This window comes from Mus musculus, chromosome 1, assembly GCF_000001635.26.
Source record: "Mus musculus strain C57BL/6J chromosome 1, GRCm38.p6 C57BL/6J".
Lineage (NCBI taxonomy): Eukaryota > Metazoa > Chordata > Mammalia > Rodentia > Muridae > Mus > Mus musculus.
Genome location: NC_000067.6, coordinates 120,488,618 through 120,506,476, shown reverse-complemented (window position 1 = coordinate 120,506,476; position 17,859 = coordinate 120,488,618). Strand labels below are relative to the sequence as shown.

The window sequence follows — 17,859 nt, the reverse complement described above, 5'->3', positions numbered from 1 at the left end:
CTGGCGCCTTTGGGACTGCCGCCACACCCGCTCCCCACACAAAGAAACTTTGCATGGCTAGAGATGGGCCTCCCCTCTTCTTTATAAAGTGTGTTTGCTGACATTATAATTGAACCTTGATCAGAATGACTGTCTTGGTTTCATATTTCTCTCACTCCGCTTAGCTCCCTCTTCTCTTCCAGATTCCAAAATGCCTTCTCAGAACAGAACCTAGACATGTGAACAGCTGGCTGGACACAACAAACATCTTCATCAGATCAGCTGTTCCTGATAGCAGAAGCCCATCCTTACTGCCCAGCTCTGAGCTCGTGTGACCATATTCAGTAATACAACAGTTACCGTTGACCCCCTTATGATACAAATGTGTAAAGGGAGGAAAGCACAGCTTGAATGACGGTTCTACCATCCCACAGCTGCCATGAGGACCAGATATGAGTTGCACCAAACTTTGTACCCTTTGAATCTGCATTTTAATCATCATGACCTGCCACAGGTTCAACAGGGACAAAAGGAATGAGCTTAGGCCTCACTGGGCTGCAGTCAACATGCATGTACACACACACACACACACACACACACACACACACGAGTGTTGTTTGGAAAGCTTACTGGTATGCTGCAAAGAGGCACCTCCAGAGTGATTGTGAAAGTATTTGAATTTTAATTGTGTGTGCTGTATATATATGTGCACATGTGTGATGGTGTGTATACCGGTATGTGGAGGCTAGAAGATACTTGTGGGAGTCAGTTTTCTCTTCTCACCATGTGGATCATAGAAATCAAGTTCAAATTGCCAGGTTTGGCTACAAGGGCCTTTATCTACTGAGCCATCTCTCTAGCCTTCCATCATACTGTTTAAAGTATGATCTCTCTCTCTCTCTCTCTCTCTCTCTCTCAGTCTCTGTCTCTTGCTCTCTGTCTCTCTGTCTCTCTCTCTCCCTCCTCCTTCCCTGCCTCCCTCCCTCCCCACCTCTCTATTTGCACCTGAGGCTCACTGATGTGGCTAGACCAATGGGAACTTCAGGGATACCTGTCCCTGTCCCACCATTTCTGCAATGACAGACGTTACAACGACACCTGGTTTTCACTGCTGTCATTATGGTTTTCAGTAGGGTCTGGAGATTTGAACCCATGTTGTTATGCTTGCCTGATGTGCACTTTAATCTTCCTAGCCTACTTCCTAAGCTTTAATATACTCTAAATCACAAAGGGACCTTATTAAACTATAGGTTTGGATTTGGTCTGTGTGGGTGGGACCTGGGCTTCCAGGCCATGTCTATAGATGAACTCAGCCTGAAGTGGGTCAGAGGAAGATTTCCTGGGGTAGCTAACTGGATCTGGATGGATGCAGGGATTGAGAAAACATAAAGAAGGAAGACAAAATGCCCATTTCAGTGTCACCTAAGGGCCTGGGGACATGGAGGGTCTTTCCCAAACTTCTTCAATTCCCCATAACAGGCAGCTTCCCCACACAACAGTTTCACATGTGAACAGCCTGATATTTAAGCAAAAATCAGTTCTACACTAAGGAGCAGCCGGGTCCCCACAGCCAGGAAACATTGTGCAAATTGAAAAATCATTGCCAAAGGGAAGTTGTATGCATCTCCAGCTAGCTGCCGCAGTTAAATGGGAGCCCTGCTTCCTCCTAGGGGAGAGTTTCTGCTGGCTCCAGGGCTTTGGCCACCTATAAAGCTTAGCAATGGGAAGTAAAGAACTCCTCAAAGAGGAAGACTTCTTGGGCAGCACAGAAGACAGAGCCGATTTTGACCAAGCTATGTTCCCTGTGATGGAGACCTTCGAAATCAATGGTAAAGTATGACTCCCTTGTAATGCAGTTGCCCAGAAACTTAGTCTGTTGGTGGGAAGCAAGAAGAGGCAAGAGCAAAGGAGGGGTAGGTTGGTACCCTGGTGCATTTCCTCCCTGACTCTCACTTGCTAGACTCTGTCCATCTGGACTTTCTGGAAAGCTGACCACAGATGCTGTGCCCTTGGTCTCGAGTCAATTTTTGCTTACAATCTGGTCCTTTTGAAACACTTTCCATTGTCTGGTGCTTGTTAAGGAATGACCCTTCATTAATGAACATCTTATGAGGACACAATGCAGTGTGCATTGAGATGAAAATACAAAGCAAACTCTGTGAAGAAGTCCCTGAGGGCCTGAGAGCCAGCCCACACGGTAGAGGGCTTTGGAGCATGCAGGGTTCAGTCTGCGGCAGAGCATAAACAGGTGATACATGCCCGTGACCTCAGCTGTGGGAGGGAGGGGAGGAGGGATGAGGAGTGCCAAGCCAGCTTTGGCTATTCGGCAACTTAGGGGCTCACCTGGGCTCTGTAAAGTTGTTTCAAAAGGAAAGTCCACAGCACTGAAACCAGAGCTGTCTATATATTTGGCTAGAAGCCCTTTACTCTGTGTTGACCTAAGAGCACACTCTTCATCTTGCTCTCTCTGTCTCTCTGTCTCTGTCTTTCTCTGTCTCAGTGTCTCTGTCTCTCTCACTGTCTCTCTGTCTCTCCGTGTCACTCTTCTTTCTCTCTCTCTTTTTCTCTCTCATTGCACCTGGGGCTCACTGACTGGCTAAACCGATGGCCAGGAATGTCAGCTAAGATAGGCTCTAGCTTCTCTGGCTTCTTTAGCAGTCTGACTCAGATGGAGAACAACCTTCAAATATTTTTAAAAATTGATTACAAGTGTGTGTGTGCACACGCACGCGCGCACATGCGTGTGTCAGTGCATGAGTGGAAAGCAGAACAACTTTAGGAATCAGTCCTCTCTTTCTACCCTGTGAAATTCTGGGATTGAATTCCCAGCTGGCTAGGCTTGATGGAACGTGCTTCTACCCACTGAGCTATTTTACTGGCCCTGGAAAACTGTCTTTTACTCTCTTAGTATTGTATAAGTGATGTATCTTTTGCATCTTCAGGAATTTGTAGCATTTAAAGTCAGGGGTGGACTTGTTCGACATTGGAGAGCTCTGATTTCCCTTTCTAGAGCAATCTATGGGAATCATCTTTTGCAGTGATCAGCTGGAGTTAGAGGGAGTTGAGCCACCCAATGTGGGCGCTGGGACACAAATTCGGGACTTCTGATAGTGCAGTCAGTGCTGTTAACCACGAAGACAGGTCTGCCGCCTCTGTGCCTGGCTTTTTCACATGAGTTCTGGAGCTCAAACTCAAACTAAACAAGGTATCACTGGCTGAGGCTGAAAATTTCACAGGACATCATGGATGTAACCAGGGGTGGAGCCTGAGGTCAGAGGTTATGCCCCTTCTAATGTTGATAGGATGGAAGGAGCTGAGCTAGGAACAAAAATGAGACAGTGGGTGGAGGGGAGGGGTGACACATGTCCCGGTCTCTCTCTCTCTCTCTCTCTCTCTCTCTCTCTCTCTCACACACACACACACACACACACACACACACACACACACACAGATGTAGCTCATGCTGTCCTTCAGAACTGGGAGGAATAATCAGTAGAATTGAGGGTGGGGTGAAGGTTTTGAATCCCATCCTGAGGTTAGTGGGGAGGCTGGAGGTTGAGTGCTCTGGTCTGTAGCTGAGGTTGCTCACTCTGGTAGGTAGAGAAACTGGTGGAGAGAGTAGGTGAGAGCCAGGGTGCTCTGCAGCAAGAGACAACGAAGGCAGTAGCTAGCTGTAAAGAAGCAAAATGAGAGTTGTGGAGAGCTTATCTAGTTAACTGGTAAATTCTGTGTTCAGTGAGAGACCTTATGTCAGAAAATAAGACCAAGATCAATTGAGGAAGATACTTGATGTCAGCTCCTGCCTGCACATACATTTGCATCCTTATGCATGCATATATCCTACAAACAGGAACACACACACACAAAGCAAGGACATCATACACACACACACACACACACACACACACTTTAAAATACTGTGTATGTTTTGAGTGGTTTTGGTCCCCTGCCTTCTGTTCTGTTTGAGGCAGGATTTTTGTTTTCCACTGTGTTCCCCACACTCGCTGGTAAGAGACTTTCAGAGGATTCTGGGGTTACAGGGTTGTGGGATTACAGGCATCTGTTACACTATCCTGTTTTAGGTTGGGATCTGAACTCACGTCCTCAGACTTGCACAGCAAGTGCTTTACCAGCCAAGCCACCTCCCTCGTCTCCAGCACCACCACCCAAATGATAATAGAAAGGTTAAGGCCTTGCCATTCTTTGTCATAATGCTCTCCTTTGACCTCCAGCACCCCCCCCCAGGTGTCCCTTCTTCTTGCTATAAAGATAATCAAAGTTAATTTGAAGACTTATCCTGACATCTTCACCCCAAAGTCCCCCCACTCTCTTTCTCTCGCTCCTTTCCTCCCTTTCTCCCTCCATCCCTCTTTCCTTCCCTCCCTCTCCCCAACCCTCTCCTTCTCTGCCTCACTATGTAGTACTGACTGTCCTCAAACTATGTAGACCAGGCTACCCTCAAAACCACAGAGATCCTCCTGCCTCTGCCTCCCAAGTGCTGGGACTAAAGGCATGAATGAGCCACTATGCCTGGCTGTTCTGCCTTCAACATCTCTAAATCATCTGACTTTAACATAGTGGCTTTAAAAAAAACAAAACAAAACCCTTTTGTTGTCAAATAATCATGTAGAGACACAGAGAAAGTAAGGAAATGGTCCAAGGCCTTTTGTGGCCTTTCACAGGTTCTTTCAGGCAGAGCTTCTTGCATAGTTTTGCTAAAACTCCCCAATCAGACACTGATCCACCCCACCAGCTGTGAGTACACTCACCTATGTGTATCTTCCGCCCTACAGCAGGCATCAGAGCCGCAGCCAGTCCTCAGTTCCTCACAAGCAATCACTCAGCCTGCAAGGCTTCTCAGTTCCTTCTCTCCACACTTGTGCTATTTAGGGAGTGTCACATAAATCACATCGTATGTAACTGTCGACTGATTGGTTTTGAGACCAGAAAGATGGTTCAGTGAACAAAGGTAGTTGCAGCCAAGCTTCCAGGACCCACATGGTGGACGGAGAGAACTGTCCCACAAGCTATCGTCTGACCTTCACATGTGTGTGTGTCACACACACACACACACACACACACACACACACACACACACACTATAATTAAAGATTTGCTTTTATTTTTTCCCTTTTTTATATGTATAATGTGTATGACACACGTGTGTGCACTAGTATATGTGTATACATGCATGCACACATGCCATATCTTGCAAACAGATGTCAAAGGACAAGAACAGCCTCAGGTGTCAGGTCTCAGCTTCTGCCTTGATTGAGACAAGGCCTCTAATTTTGCTGCTGGCCTCCAGCTTCTCAGGAATCTTCTGGATTCTCCCCTGACCCCTGCCAAAATCACAGGGTCACAACTGTGTGCTCCTGCAGCCAATATTGGATGGTTTCTGGGGGTTCTAACTCGGATCCTCACAATTTTATATAAGCAAGGGCTTTATCCCCTGAGCCATTTCCCCAACCAGGGCTTTCAATTTCATCACCTAGTGTAACTCTCCTGAGAGTCGCTCAGACAGGGATCCCAGAAGTTGGTTCTTATTAAATGGGTAGAGAGTGCCCCACAGTACGAATGCATGTTCATCTTCCGAGGGACATTAGGACCCTTCCGTCTTTGGAGCTAACGTTGCCATAGATATTGGGAAATCATAATGGAAATATACGTTTTCATTTCTGCAGCATCTGGAGATAGACTGTTCAGTGCTGACACGCTGTCCTTGTTCCCCACCATCTAACCGTTAGGTAAGAGCAGAGCACTTCACGTGCACAGTCAAAATGGAACACAGCATACAGATTCACAGCAGGCGCTTCAGGTAGTCCTTGGCAGCATTGTGTGACAGGAGAGCACACTCAGGAAATAGTGCTCTGTCATGTGACCAAGATTTCAGCAAAACCCTGTGGATAAGTCTTGGTCACTGAGCACCGAGAGACCTTTTGCTGATGTTGATATTTTTTCCTGCTCCCGACATTTAATAGGGTCATATAGACCACAAATTTAAAACCAATATATTTCATAACCTTTGACACGAAAGTCTTTGGAAAAATATTCACAAAATGTATCAAGCAATCTATAAAAAGAATTCCATAGGATCACAAAGCAGGCTTTATTCTAGGCATGCAAGGGTGGCTCAACAATGTCTCACATGTTCCATGACGAGCTCTCTCCCAACTCCACATTGTCTCGATTCCTGCATCATATAGAGTTCTTTCTCACATTTCACCCTTATTTACCAGTTTGCTTTAGTTATTCTATAGCCTAACCTTCACACATACATTTTAATATTAGCTTGTCTGTCTATTATTACATAAAATCATGCTAGAGTATTAGTAGGAGTCACGTTACCCCTATAAATAAATGTATGAATGTTTAACATCTTTACTCCATACAGGTTTTGTCTGTGAACATAGTGTAGCTCTTCACTTCTCCACTTTATTTTCCTAAAGTTGAATTTTATAATTTCCAGTATACAGATCCTAGATCAGTTTCATTAGTTTTATACCTGAATATTTTATTTCCTTTGGACTGAAATATTACCATGGGATGTTGATTCATTAATTTTCATTTGTGCCTGTGTGTGCATACATGTGTGCATGTGTACGTGCTTGCGGGTACCTACGAAGGCTATAAGAGGCCGCTGGATGTCCAGAGCTGGAGTTATAAGTGGTTGTGAGCCTCCTGGTGTGGGTGCCTGGTTCTGAGCTCTGGTCTTCTGGAAGAGTAACCAGTGCTCTTAACCGCTGACCATCATCTCAGCCCAGTACTACTGTGTTCAATTTTGGTTACCAATTGCTCTTTATTAGGATAGAACAATGCCATTGAATTTTATATGTTGATCATGTATCCTACAGCTCTGATGAACTACTTATTAGTTTGTGGATTCCTTTTGAAGATTATGAGGGATTTGTTAACTAGACATGTGCTTCTGCAAACAGAAATAGATTTGTTCCTCCTTTCAAAGTTACATCTCTTATTTCCTCTATGCTGTTTATTCATGACTGTATTAAATAAGAGGGCAGGATTGAAAGTCCTTCCCTTGGTCCAAGACTTAAGGAAAACTATTGTATCTCTCACAACTATATGACACTAGCTTTAAATGTTTGCCTTTATTATTACTGATTTATTTTAAATTATTTACTTTATTTAATATGTGTATGTGTGTTCCTGTGTAAGTATGCACATATGTATGCCCATAGCATCCATCCAGAAAAGGGCATCAGATACCCTGAAGCTGGAGTTACAGGTTGTTGTGAGTCACCTGGCATGAACTTGGGTCTTCTGGAAGAACAACAAGGGCTCTTTGCTGTTGAGACAACTCTCCAGGCCCCAGTGTTTGACGTTTTCACTGGGATTACAGAAGAGCATTCCTTCACCTAGCATTTTACGTGGTTCTTGTGGTCTGAATTCAGGTGGTCATGTTGTGTATCAAGTGTTTTACTGACCAAGCCATCTCCCCAGCCTCAACCTTGTTCTCTCCACGAGTTACTAAGGCCTGTTTTATGACCCAGGACATGATCAGCTTTGCTAAATGTTCCAGGTATGATGGAAAGGCATGTGCCTGATACTTGATCAAGTGTCCTGTTAGTGTTCATCAGGTGTTTATTGATGGTATTTGATCTTTTTTTTTGTCTGTGCTGGTTTTTATCAGTTGTTGAGAACAAGGTATTAAAATTGAAATATCTCATTGTATTTATCGATTTGTATCTTTCTCCTTTCAGATGTACCAATTTTTGTTTCTTTATTTTGAAGTTCTGGTTTCTTCTAGGTAATACATAGTTGTGTTACATCAGCTTGCCAACATCTGTGCAGATCAGTAGTCAGGGACAGCTTACAGATATATCAATTATCAATATGTTAGGGCTTTAAAAGATCATCTTATTGCACAATATCTGTTTTTTCTCTTGTTTTCCAATGTATTATTTTAATACCTTTTGGAATTTCATTAGAATGTGTCACATGGAGGGCCTTTTGTCTTGGAGGTTCCTTTCTTGCTATGACAAAATTCCTTGACAAAAACAACTTAAGAGTGAAAGAGTTTATAGTTTGGCTCAGACTTCAGAGGTATAGAGTCCTCACAGCTAGGAAGACAGGGCAGTGGGCAGGGAAGGCACAGCAGTGGGAGAGCAAGGTGGCTCACGTGGCACCCCCACTCAGGAAGCATTTCGTTAACATGAAGTGGAGCCCTACTGTAAAACCTCAAGGCTCTCCTTCCTCCAGCAAGGTTCAACCTCCTGAAGGTTCCATAGCATTGCCAAACAGCATCACCAGCTGGAGACCAGGCCACACACGTGAGCCATTGAAACCACAGCAGCTTCCTTAGAAATGTCTCCCAGCATTGTAACACACTTACACAATATGCCACCGTCTGTTGGAATTAGTGTTTTGTTTTTGTTTTTCCCATGTCAGGTCAAATATAGAAATTTTATTTCAATTTGTCACTTTGAAAATACAATTATCTTAAGAATTTCCTCACCATAAATTATGTACAGTATAAGAAGAGACCCTATTTGTTTTCAAGCGTGAAGTGAAATTTTAGAAACCCAAAGAGGTGTGTGTGTGTGTGTACACCTGTTTCTAACCATTCCATTATTCTTTTTCTGTTTTGAAACTGTAGGTCTTCTATTCGCATTTCCTGTTTGGAGAAGTTCCTTCAAATTCTCTTGGTCTCCCTTTTTCTGAGAATGTCTATATTTTTCATTCACTCCTGAAGGATCTTTTCATTCACAAGAGAATTCGTGATCAGTAATTCTTTCCTTTCAGCACACAGAACACAATGTGCCACTTGTACCCGATCTCCATGGTTTCAGATAGAGAATCAGATGTCGTTCAGGTCTTTGCAGATAATGTGACCTTTCTAACTGTTTTTGGTACTTTTCTCTTTAGGATTTGAATGTTCTCTGTCTTTAACTTCTTACATTTGCATGTACAATGTGTGTTCCTGTGTGAATATGTGTGTGTGTGTGTGTGTGTGTGTGTGTGTGTGTGTGTGTGTGCGCACGCGCACGCGAGTGTGAGAGATATCAAAGGACAGCTTCTGGAAGTGTCATTCCTTGGGCACTAACCACATTTTCTTTTAAAGACAGGGTCCCTCACTTCATCAGAACCCACAAAGTAGGCTGTCACAGTGTGAAATGTCTTTCTGTCCAGTCTCCCTCTTTTATCCCAGGGAAATCTCTGAGAACCTATGCAATGGTTTGTATATGCCTTGCCCAGGGAGTGGCACTAATAGGAGGTTTGACCTTGTTGGAGGAAAAATGTCACTATGGGGATGGGACTTGAGATCCTCCTCCTAATCATGTAGAAGCCAGTCTTCTCTTGTCTGCCTTTGGATCAAGATGTAGAACTTTTGGTTCCTCCAGCCTCATGTCTGCCTGGACACTGCCATGCTCTTGCCTTGATGATAATGGATTGAATCTCTGAACCTGTAAGCCAGCCCCAATTAAATAACTTTTATAAGGGTTGCTTTGGTCATGGTGTCTCTTCACAGCACTGGAAACCCTAACTAAGGCAACCTACCAGAGGCTTTTTAGGCTCTTCACCAGGGAAGTTCTTCCTCAGGATCCAAACTACTTAGAAGAGACATTTCCTTTGTATTTCTTCCACCTTCAAAGAGATGAACTAGCAAATGTGAGCATAAGAACTTTGTCAGGTCCTCTTCTGTCTATACAGTGAATGAGATATACCTGCAAAGTACAAGTCCCCAGTTCCTAAACACCTGTCTTGGGTCAGATGGGAACTCTGAATTCCTTTTGGCCTATGTCAGTATGTGTGGGGTGTGTGCATGAGTTTATGCACATTCACATGTGTGTGGGTGCATTTCACAGTGTATGTGGACACTATACTGACATCTTCCTTCACTGATCTATACTTTATTTCCTGAGACAGGGTCTTCACACAATGGAGAGCTCACTGATGCAGCTGCTGACATAGTAGATGGGGGTAACCACACCCAGCCAACATTTATGTGGGTTCTCAGGATCCAAACTCTGGTCCCCACATTTGCAGGACTTTACTCACTAAGCTATGTCCCCCTAGCCAGTTCTGAAAGCATTTAGAGTCAGAGAGAACACCCACAACTATACCTACAGTGGGACCTTCTCTTCTCTTCATTGTTCCTCCAAGGCTTTCCTCTGCGCTCTTACATTTATATCATTTTTCATGCTTGTTCTTACTGCCCCACCTTGACCTCTGATGCTTGGGACTCTGGCATGGGTCCCCTTCCTATGCCATTGCATGTCACCTCCCACACAGTGTGTGTGTGGCTTCTATGCAAATACCACATAGTGTATAAGGAACACAATCAACTTTGTATTTTTGATGCCTTTATGTGGCTCTGGAGATTTCCTGTACAGGCAGCAAGGAACCACTGTATATGTCTGTGTCAGTGGGCACAGAAGGGATGATAGCAAAGGCACACCCCAAATGCTCACAATGCACACCCCAGCAGGCTGGGACCTTGTAGAGCTGAGGCAAAGTCATGGTCCCCTGTCATTCCTGTTGCTCTGTTTAATAGCTTGTGCCAGACATTTTGCATGCACACACAGATTCATGTACGTATATACACACATGTTCATAGGCATACTTACACAGAGAGAGAGAGAGAGAGAGAGAGAGAGAGAGACAGAGACAGAGAGAGAGACAGAGACAGAGAGAGAGACAGAGAGAGAGAGAGACAGACAGAGAGAGAGACAGGCAGACAATCACACATATGCATGCCTATGTGCACGCACACACACACACACACACACAACCAAAAACCAAGGAAATAGACACGAACTGCACATCTGCATCTTACGTTCTAGTGAGTTACTAAGTTCTCTGAGCCTCTTAGAAGGTTTAGGAAACAAGAACAAACCTCTTCGACCTCCCAGACTGTGTAAATGCAACCTGTAGCTTCAGTGATTTGTTGTGTAAGTATTGGTGACTCCAACACAAACCAGGCATCACATTGGTGTTCAAGACTGAGCAATATCTATACATCTATACAGCAGTTAATCTCAGGTGTCATTTTGTAGGTGCTCACCAGCTTCCCTCCCCTTCTCTCCCCTCCCCTCCTCTCCCATTCCCTTTCCTTTCCTTCCCTTCCTTCCCTTCCTATTCCCTCCCCTTTTCCCCTTTTCCTCTCTTCCCCTTCTCCTCCCCTTCCCTTCCCTCCTCTGCCCTCCCTTCCTCTGCCCTTCCTTCCTCTCGCTTCTCTCCCCTTCCATCCCCTTGTTTCTCTTCTTCCTCCTCCTCCTATTCCTCTTGCTCTTCCTCCTCTTCCTCCTCCTCCTCTTCCTCCTCCTCTTCCTCTTCCTCCTCTTCTTCCTCCTCTTCCTCCTCCTCCTCTTCCTCCTCCTCTTCACTTCCTCCTCCTTCTTTCTTCTGCTTTTCTTTGAAGGAAGCATCTCTTACTAGGCTGAGCTCACCAACAGGGCTTAGTAGTCTGACTGGCCAGCAAGCCTTGGGGATCTGCTTGTCTCCTCTTCTCCAGCCACACATAATAAAGGACTAAACATGGAACTTCTTGCCTTGTGGCAAAAACAGGAACAAGAAAGATCTGGTTGCCTTTCCTACTTTCCAGGGAGTCTCCTGCACCCCTACATGTGACCTGGCACAGACTTGCTCCTTCTCTGTGCCTCTGAAGCCATCCTTTGTCTTCTTGTATTCCAGATCCAGTGCCCAAGAAGAGAAATGGGGGGACCTTCTGCATGGCAGTCATGGCCATCCACCTGATCCTGCTCACGGCAGGTACTGCACTGCTGCTGATTCAAGGTGAGCTGTTCCTAGTCCTGGTCCTGTCTGGTCCCTCCTGGAGTGGCCACCTAAGCTCCTCTGGTGTAAGGTTCAGGCTGCCTAGAGGCATTCTGAGAGTTCTGCTGCCCTGTGCTAGGACACACTGGTTAGACGCACCAAGGTAATGGAGGAATGAAGAGGGTGAGTGTGTGTGTGTGTGTGTGTGTGTGTGTGTGTGTGTGTGTTGTGCATATGAAAGTCATTTCAGATGTATTGTCCACTTTGAGACAGAGTCTCTTTCTAGCCTGGACTTCACCAAATGGCTAGATTGGCTGGTCAACAGGTCCTAGGGATCTGCTGTGGGAAGTCGATCCTGTTTCCTTTACCCACAATGCACAAAATTTGTGTTTGAACTCCATGTCCTACAGAAAACATGGACATGTTACACAGACTATCAGAAACTCGCCCCAACGTCTCAGGCTTCACTGAGACCCCTAACTGATGCTGTGGGTTCCAGTTCTCAATCTGCAGGAGCAGCTCCAGATGCTAGAGATGTGCTGTGGCAATGGATCACTAGCTATCGAGGACAAGCCCTTCTTCTCGCTGCAGTGGGCACCCAAAACACACCTGGTACCTAGAGCACAGGGGCTGCAAGCCTTGCAGGCCCAGCTCAGCTGGGTCCATACCAGCCAGGAGCAACTCCGTCAGCAGTTCAACAACCTCACTCAAAATCCAGGTACCACCACACCCAGTCTCTGTGGTGCTGAGGATGAAACCAGGGTTACCATGCATGCTGGATGAGAACCCTACCAACTTAGACATTCCCACCCTGCAGAACAGCCATTTTGACCAACACAGATTGGTCAAGGGCAAAGCTGATATAGACCAGCAATCTGAGTATTTCTCTATTTCCTCAACTTCCAGAGGGTCCCATTCCTGGTCCGTCTACGCTTACTTTTCTGAACAAATTCAGGTGTTATTGTTCAAACCTCCAAGGCTAGAAGACCCATGGGGTCCCAGGCTTCCAATGCAGAGCCCATGAGCTCTCGTTGGGGCACAGGAGCAAAATCAAGCTTCCCTCTGCACTCTGGCTCAGTCTGCAACCTTCTCTCCTTCCCTTACAGAGTTGTTCCAGATTAAAGGTGAACGAGGCTCTCCAGGTAGGTTCACCTCCAGTCTAACCCACTCTGCCCTTCCCTAGAACTTTCGCTGGAAGGCTCCTTAGGTGGGAGCCTTCTATGTTTTTTTTCTAAATGCAGCTTACCTTTCAATGGATCTGGTCAGTCCATATGCTTCATAGGACCCCTCTCTACCCCTGACAGAGTGAGGATACCCAGCTTGGGACTTCTGCCTTCCCCTGAGCCAAACGATTGCCTTCTCCCTCCAACCTACAAATGTTGTCATCTTCCTAGGATAGTATGTGACCATACCTATTTCCTATCTCCTCCTCACATCTTGTCCAAGTGTCCCAGGCTTCCAGAATGTTCCTTCTCTCCCAGAAGCACTCCTATCTAGTGTCTTTGATTAGCTTGGTGTTGGTACAGGTCTCATGTCTCATGTCTCATGTGTTAGGCTTGGCTCTCCCAGAGGGCTGTAATGACAGTGCTGTGTGCTGTTGACACAACTCTCATCTCAAAGGGAATAAAAGACTGTTTATTCTGAAACCAAATATAAATGGCGATAGCCCAGGTACATGGACTCAGGTTACCTTACAAAGCCTGTTTTGGTTTGATAGGTTTCCTGAAATTTTGATAGTAACAGAACAAAAGAAAATCATAAATTAAGGCACTTAAAAATACATTGGTGGGAACATCAAGCAGGTATCGAAAACTACCGCATTAGGCCTTAGATGCTATCTGATGACGTTCTTAGCCTTTGGGTTGACAGATGCTAAGGGGTCTATTAGTCCATTCCAGACAGATTTTACCTAATGGTCACGAGGATGTTAGACAAAACACAGAAATGGTTAATAAATGGCTATTAAGGGGCTAAAGATAATCCAGGATAATTTGGCTCTGGACCTGCAATGTTCCTACTCTCTACAATCATGCACACTTTAATTGTTCATCAGCCTGGTAGAATCTTACCATAGTGTGGCTCATTTCTGGGAACTGCAGCTCCCATTTACAAGACCTAGGCAGTGCTGCTGGGAGCCAGCACTGAGAAGCCCAGACTCCCATTCATTATGCTACTATCTTGCTCCCTTACTTCATGGCTTGCCTAGCTTGGTCAAAGCCCACAAAGGCTCATTTGATGGCTACTCGGGGCTGGGAAAAGCATAGAATTCAAAAGCCCTGGCTTTGCCTCAGGTATAGGCAGCTGTTCCAGCAGCAAGCATGTCTGCCCAGAACCACAGGCTTCCTGACACGGATAGGGGACACAGCCACAAGGTCAAACTTGAACTGGTACCTGAAGCCACATCTTTGTGGCTGAGCCCCACTCAGACACCATCTATACAATTCTTTTTCTCTTTCTTCTATGTCTCCCAGATCATATGCTTCTTGGTATCACCCTGGATCATTTGTTTACTTCATTAGCTAGCATGCCCTTGGAGGCCCGTGGGCTAGTCTGCCCTTGGAGGCTGGGTGACCATATTATCATCCACTGTTGTTTGACTAGCTACGGTCTCTGTTCTTCTTTATCCTCCAGGTCCAAAAGGGGCCCCGGGTGCTCCTGGAATCCCCGGGCTGCCTGGGCCAGCTGCTGAGAAGGGAGAAAAGGGGGCTGCAGGTCGTGATGGAACCCCAGGTACTGTCTTCAAGCCCTGTGTTTTTCCCTTTCTCCCCTAAGCTACACTCTGAATCCTTTCCTCCCTTTCTCATGAATGGGGAGATGTCTCCTTCTGAATTCCCTCTGACCCCAGACATGGCAGGAAAAGGAAATCACACTGGGACACAGGTAGAGTGGAGGAGCCAAAGGTAATTTTTATCAAGCAAGAAAGGAGAGAGAGGTGGTCTGGAGGGAAGGCTCAGCAGAATGGCCAGAGGACCCAGGGTTGGCTCACAGCATCCATGGCAAGTGGCTCACAACCATCTGTAGCCAGATCCAGGAGACTCAGCAGCCCCCACACATGACGTATACACCCTCTCACACACAAACACACATAACTGTTTGTTTAAAAGTGTGTTTCAAGGGAGAAAATGGAATACACCCCCAAGAATAGAGCAGCTTCCCAGCCATGGCACCAGTCACTGGCCCGCTCCAATGTCTGGACTTATCTCCTCTCCATCACTTCTCCCTTTGTCTCCCAGGATACTTCAGGGCATCCCCCCCCGCCCCCCCCAGCTAGGTAGAGGCTTACCTTTGAGAACAGTTTTTATTGGTCTGTTAAGTTCTGTTTTCTGATGACACGTAAGAGTGCCTGGGAATGGATGTCAGGGCAGTGCTGAAAGAAGCCAGATAAATCCCTTGGAGCTGTGGCTACAGGCATTTGTGCCTGACACAGATGCTAGGAACTGAACTCAGGTCCCGGGCAAGAGCATCTTAACTGCTGAGCCATCTCCCAGTGCTGGGGGTGGAGGTGTACCCACAATGCACTCTGTTACAGTTAGCTGCAGAAATACATTGAAAGGTGTACTTACTTGCAGAGTTGAGAAGTTCATTAGGGGAAAGGGCAATGGTGCCTTGCATGTGAACTTTAAGGAAATATTTGGGGAAGGTGACCCAGGTCCTGCTGAGACCAGCTGAGTTGGCTTTGGTTTTCCCAGTCCTGACCTTCCTCTTAACTGCTAAACTTGTCTGTCTCATACCCAGCCAGCTGCAAGTTCTCTTATTATCTTCCCATGGGTTCCTCACCTCACATTTTAACCCTAACATCTCCAGGTGTCCAAGGACCCCAGGGCCCACCAGGCAGCAAGGGAGAGGCAGGTGAGTAGGTGTCACAGGAACACACAGTGGGCTTTCTCGGGGACAAGGACGCACACCAGAGTCTAAACCCTGTGGGATGGGCCTGCCCAAGGGGAGGCAGCTTGTATGAGACCTGGGGTGGGCTCATAGGTAAGGGGGGGTTCCACAAATGGGAGTATTGCTCAGTGGTGCCTCAGCCTGGATAGGTGATAGGGTGTGGACATCACAGTAGAGCCTTCGCTGCCGAGGACTGCAAACCTATGAACCAGCAGGGAAAAGCTCAGCTCCATGATCCTGCAGTGGCCAAACCTGCTTTCCTGATCGTGACTCCCTCACTATCATGGACCTCATTTTTTGCTTTATACATAAAATAAAGCTGAGACTTCTGCGGGATGTTGTTCGGGATATACATTGCCCTCCTCTCTCTCTCTCTCTCTCTCTCTCTCTCTCTCTCTCTCTCTCTCTTTCTCCCCTCTCTCTCCCCCCTCTCTCTCTTTTTCAAAAGCCTAGGATAGTGACCATCAGTCTTCATGGAGCTCCCTCGGTACCCTATGGTTGAGTCTGCTGCAGTGGAATGATGCAGAATCCTAAGACCTTTTAACAGCCAGGAGCAGAGCCAGCTAGTCTAGATAAAAGGGGAATTAAAACAAACCAGCAGGCTTGCCCCTCCAGAAAGCTCCAGCAACCACAAGAGGTCTGGTGAGCTGAGAAAGCTACTTCTAGGAACTGGCTCCATTAGGAAGGCAGTTAATAAGATCCCCTGGAACCCATTGTTCTACATCAAGACAGGGTTTCTTCCAAAAGACTTTAACAAGGAAGATTATAGTGTGGTGAGGAGTATCTGTAGACACTCATACTCTCACCCACTGTATCACCACATGCTCTCTCTCTCTCTCATACACACATACCCACTTATTTACAAGCTCATGTCTGCACACATCATTGTGTATTCACACTCATGCTACATACACGCACACATGCATACAGAGCCCTACACTCACTCATGCACACATATGAACACTGGTGCCTTCACATGTATGCATTCTTATACTAACACCACACACAGAGCCACACCCTCATGCACATGTATGGACACATGTATATGCACACATGAATACGTATACTCACCATATACTCATGCACTCGTGTGCATGTATGAATACACATTTTTGGCACACATACATGCTCACAATACACAATCATGGAAATACACACTCGTATATTCATGCACATGTGTGAGCACACATTTATGTCCACATGCAGCCTCGCTCTCAGGTGCTCACACACTCATCATGCACACACATAGGCTTCTGCCCATGCTCTAGTGCTCACACTTACACTCTGCATAGTCATACTCATGCGTGTGCACCTGCAGATACTCACATGGCCTATGCACAAACAGCCTCACACTCACACAGCAGGCAGGCCACTCAGAGGGGATCTAGTCTCCCTTCTTGCAACTGAGAGAGGGGGGGGGCTTGAAGTAGGTTCCCAAGATGCCAGAGACGGCAGCCAACCAGGCCACCTGGAAGGACAGGCTCAGCCCATTCCCAGAGGCACAGTCTGATGTCTCACTTCTTGTGGCTCCAACAGGCACCTGTAGAGGACAGGAGAAAGCTGGGCAATCTTATTAACCCCCCAACACTCTGCTCATGCTTCTGGAACCCACAAACCTAATGGGAAGGAGAAGTATCTGTGATGGAGACCATAAGCCCAGAGCAGCTGGCATCCCCGGGAAAGGCTGGAGCTCAGGCATCCCAGCAGGCCTTTCTCCACAGCTTGCCCGGCAGCCTCTCTTCCCCTTCCCTTCCTCACCCACCCTCTGGGACCGCCCCATTTCTCCTCATGCTCACTATGCTGACCAGGTCCTCTTCCCACTAAGAACAGCCTGCACTTCAGGATATAACGTGCATGCGTGTCCTTCCAGGTGGCCTGGTGTCGCAGGAGGGAGCCATTGTTTGCCAATTCCACTTATGTCCTGGGCACAGGATCATTAGTGAGGCACCTGCAGAGGGCCCAGCCCTCACCAGCCTCATTTTACAGATGAGAGCATTGTGGCAAGGAATACTGAGGTGTCTTTTCCAAGGTCACCTACCATGCTTGGAGTGGCAGCCATGGTTCAAACCCACTTGCTTTGTTCTCTAGCCTTCTTCCACGACTACGCACTGGTCCAAGCCTTTGAGAGAAGTCTCTTCTGTCTGGGCCTGCCTGGGACTCTGCTGCACATGCTTGCTTGTGCATTTGTGTATAGTGTTGCGGGATCTTATGATTGAGTACCATGGTGGTGGTGGTGGGGTGGGCAGAATGTCAGCTAAC

General features: G+C 46.5%; 1 protein-coding gene across 1 annotated transcript in view; it reads left to right on the top strand.

Moving 5' to 3' along the window:
* The first annotated feature begins 1,452 nt into the window (after positions 1 to 1,452).
* Marco (macrophage receptor with collagenous structure) overlaps positions 1,453 to 17,859 on the top strand; it is a 30,487-nt gene continuing 14,080 nt past the window's right edge. The window contains exons 1-6 of the mRNA NM_010766.3: positions 1,453 to 1,808; positions 11,635 to 11,736; positions 12,215 to 12,433; positions 12,822 to 12,857; positions 14,347 to 14,445; positions 15,520 to 15,564. Of these exons, the coding sequence (NP_034896.1) occupies positions 1,700 to 1,808; positions 11,635 to 11,736; positions 12,215 to 12,433; positions 12,822 to 12,857; positions 14,347 to 14,445; positions 15,520 to 15,564 (610 nt within the window). The 5' untranslated portion in view covers positions 1,453 to 1,699. The remainder of the gene's footprint in view (positions 1,809 to 11,634; positions 11,737 to 12,214; positions 12,434 to 12,821; positions 12,858 to 14,346; positions 14,446 to 15,519; positions 15,565 to 17,859) is intronic.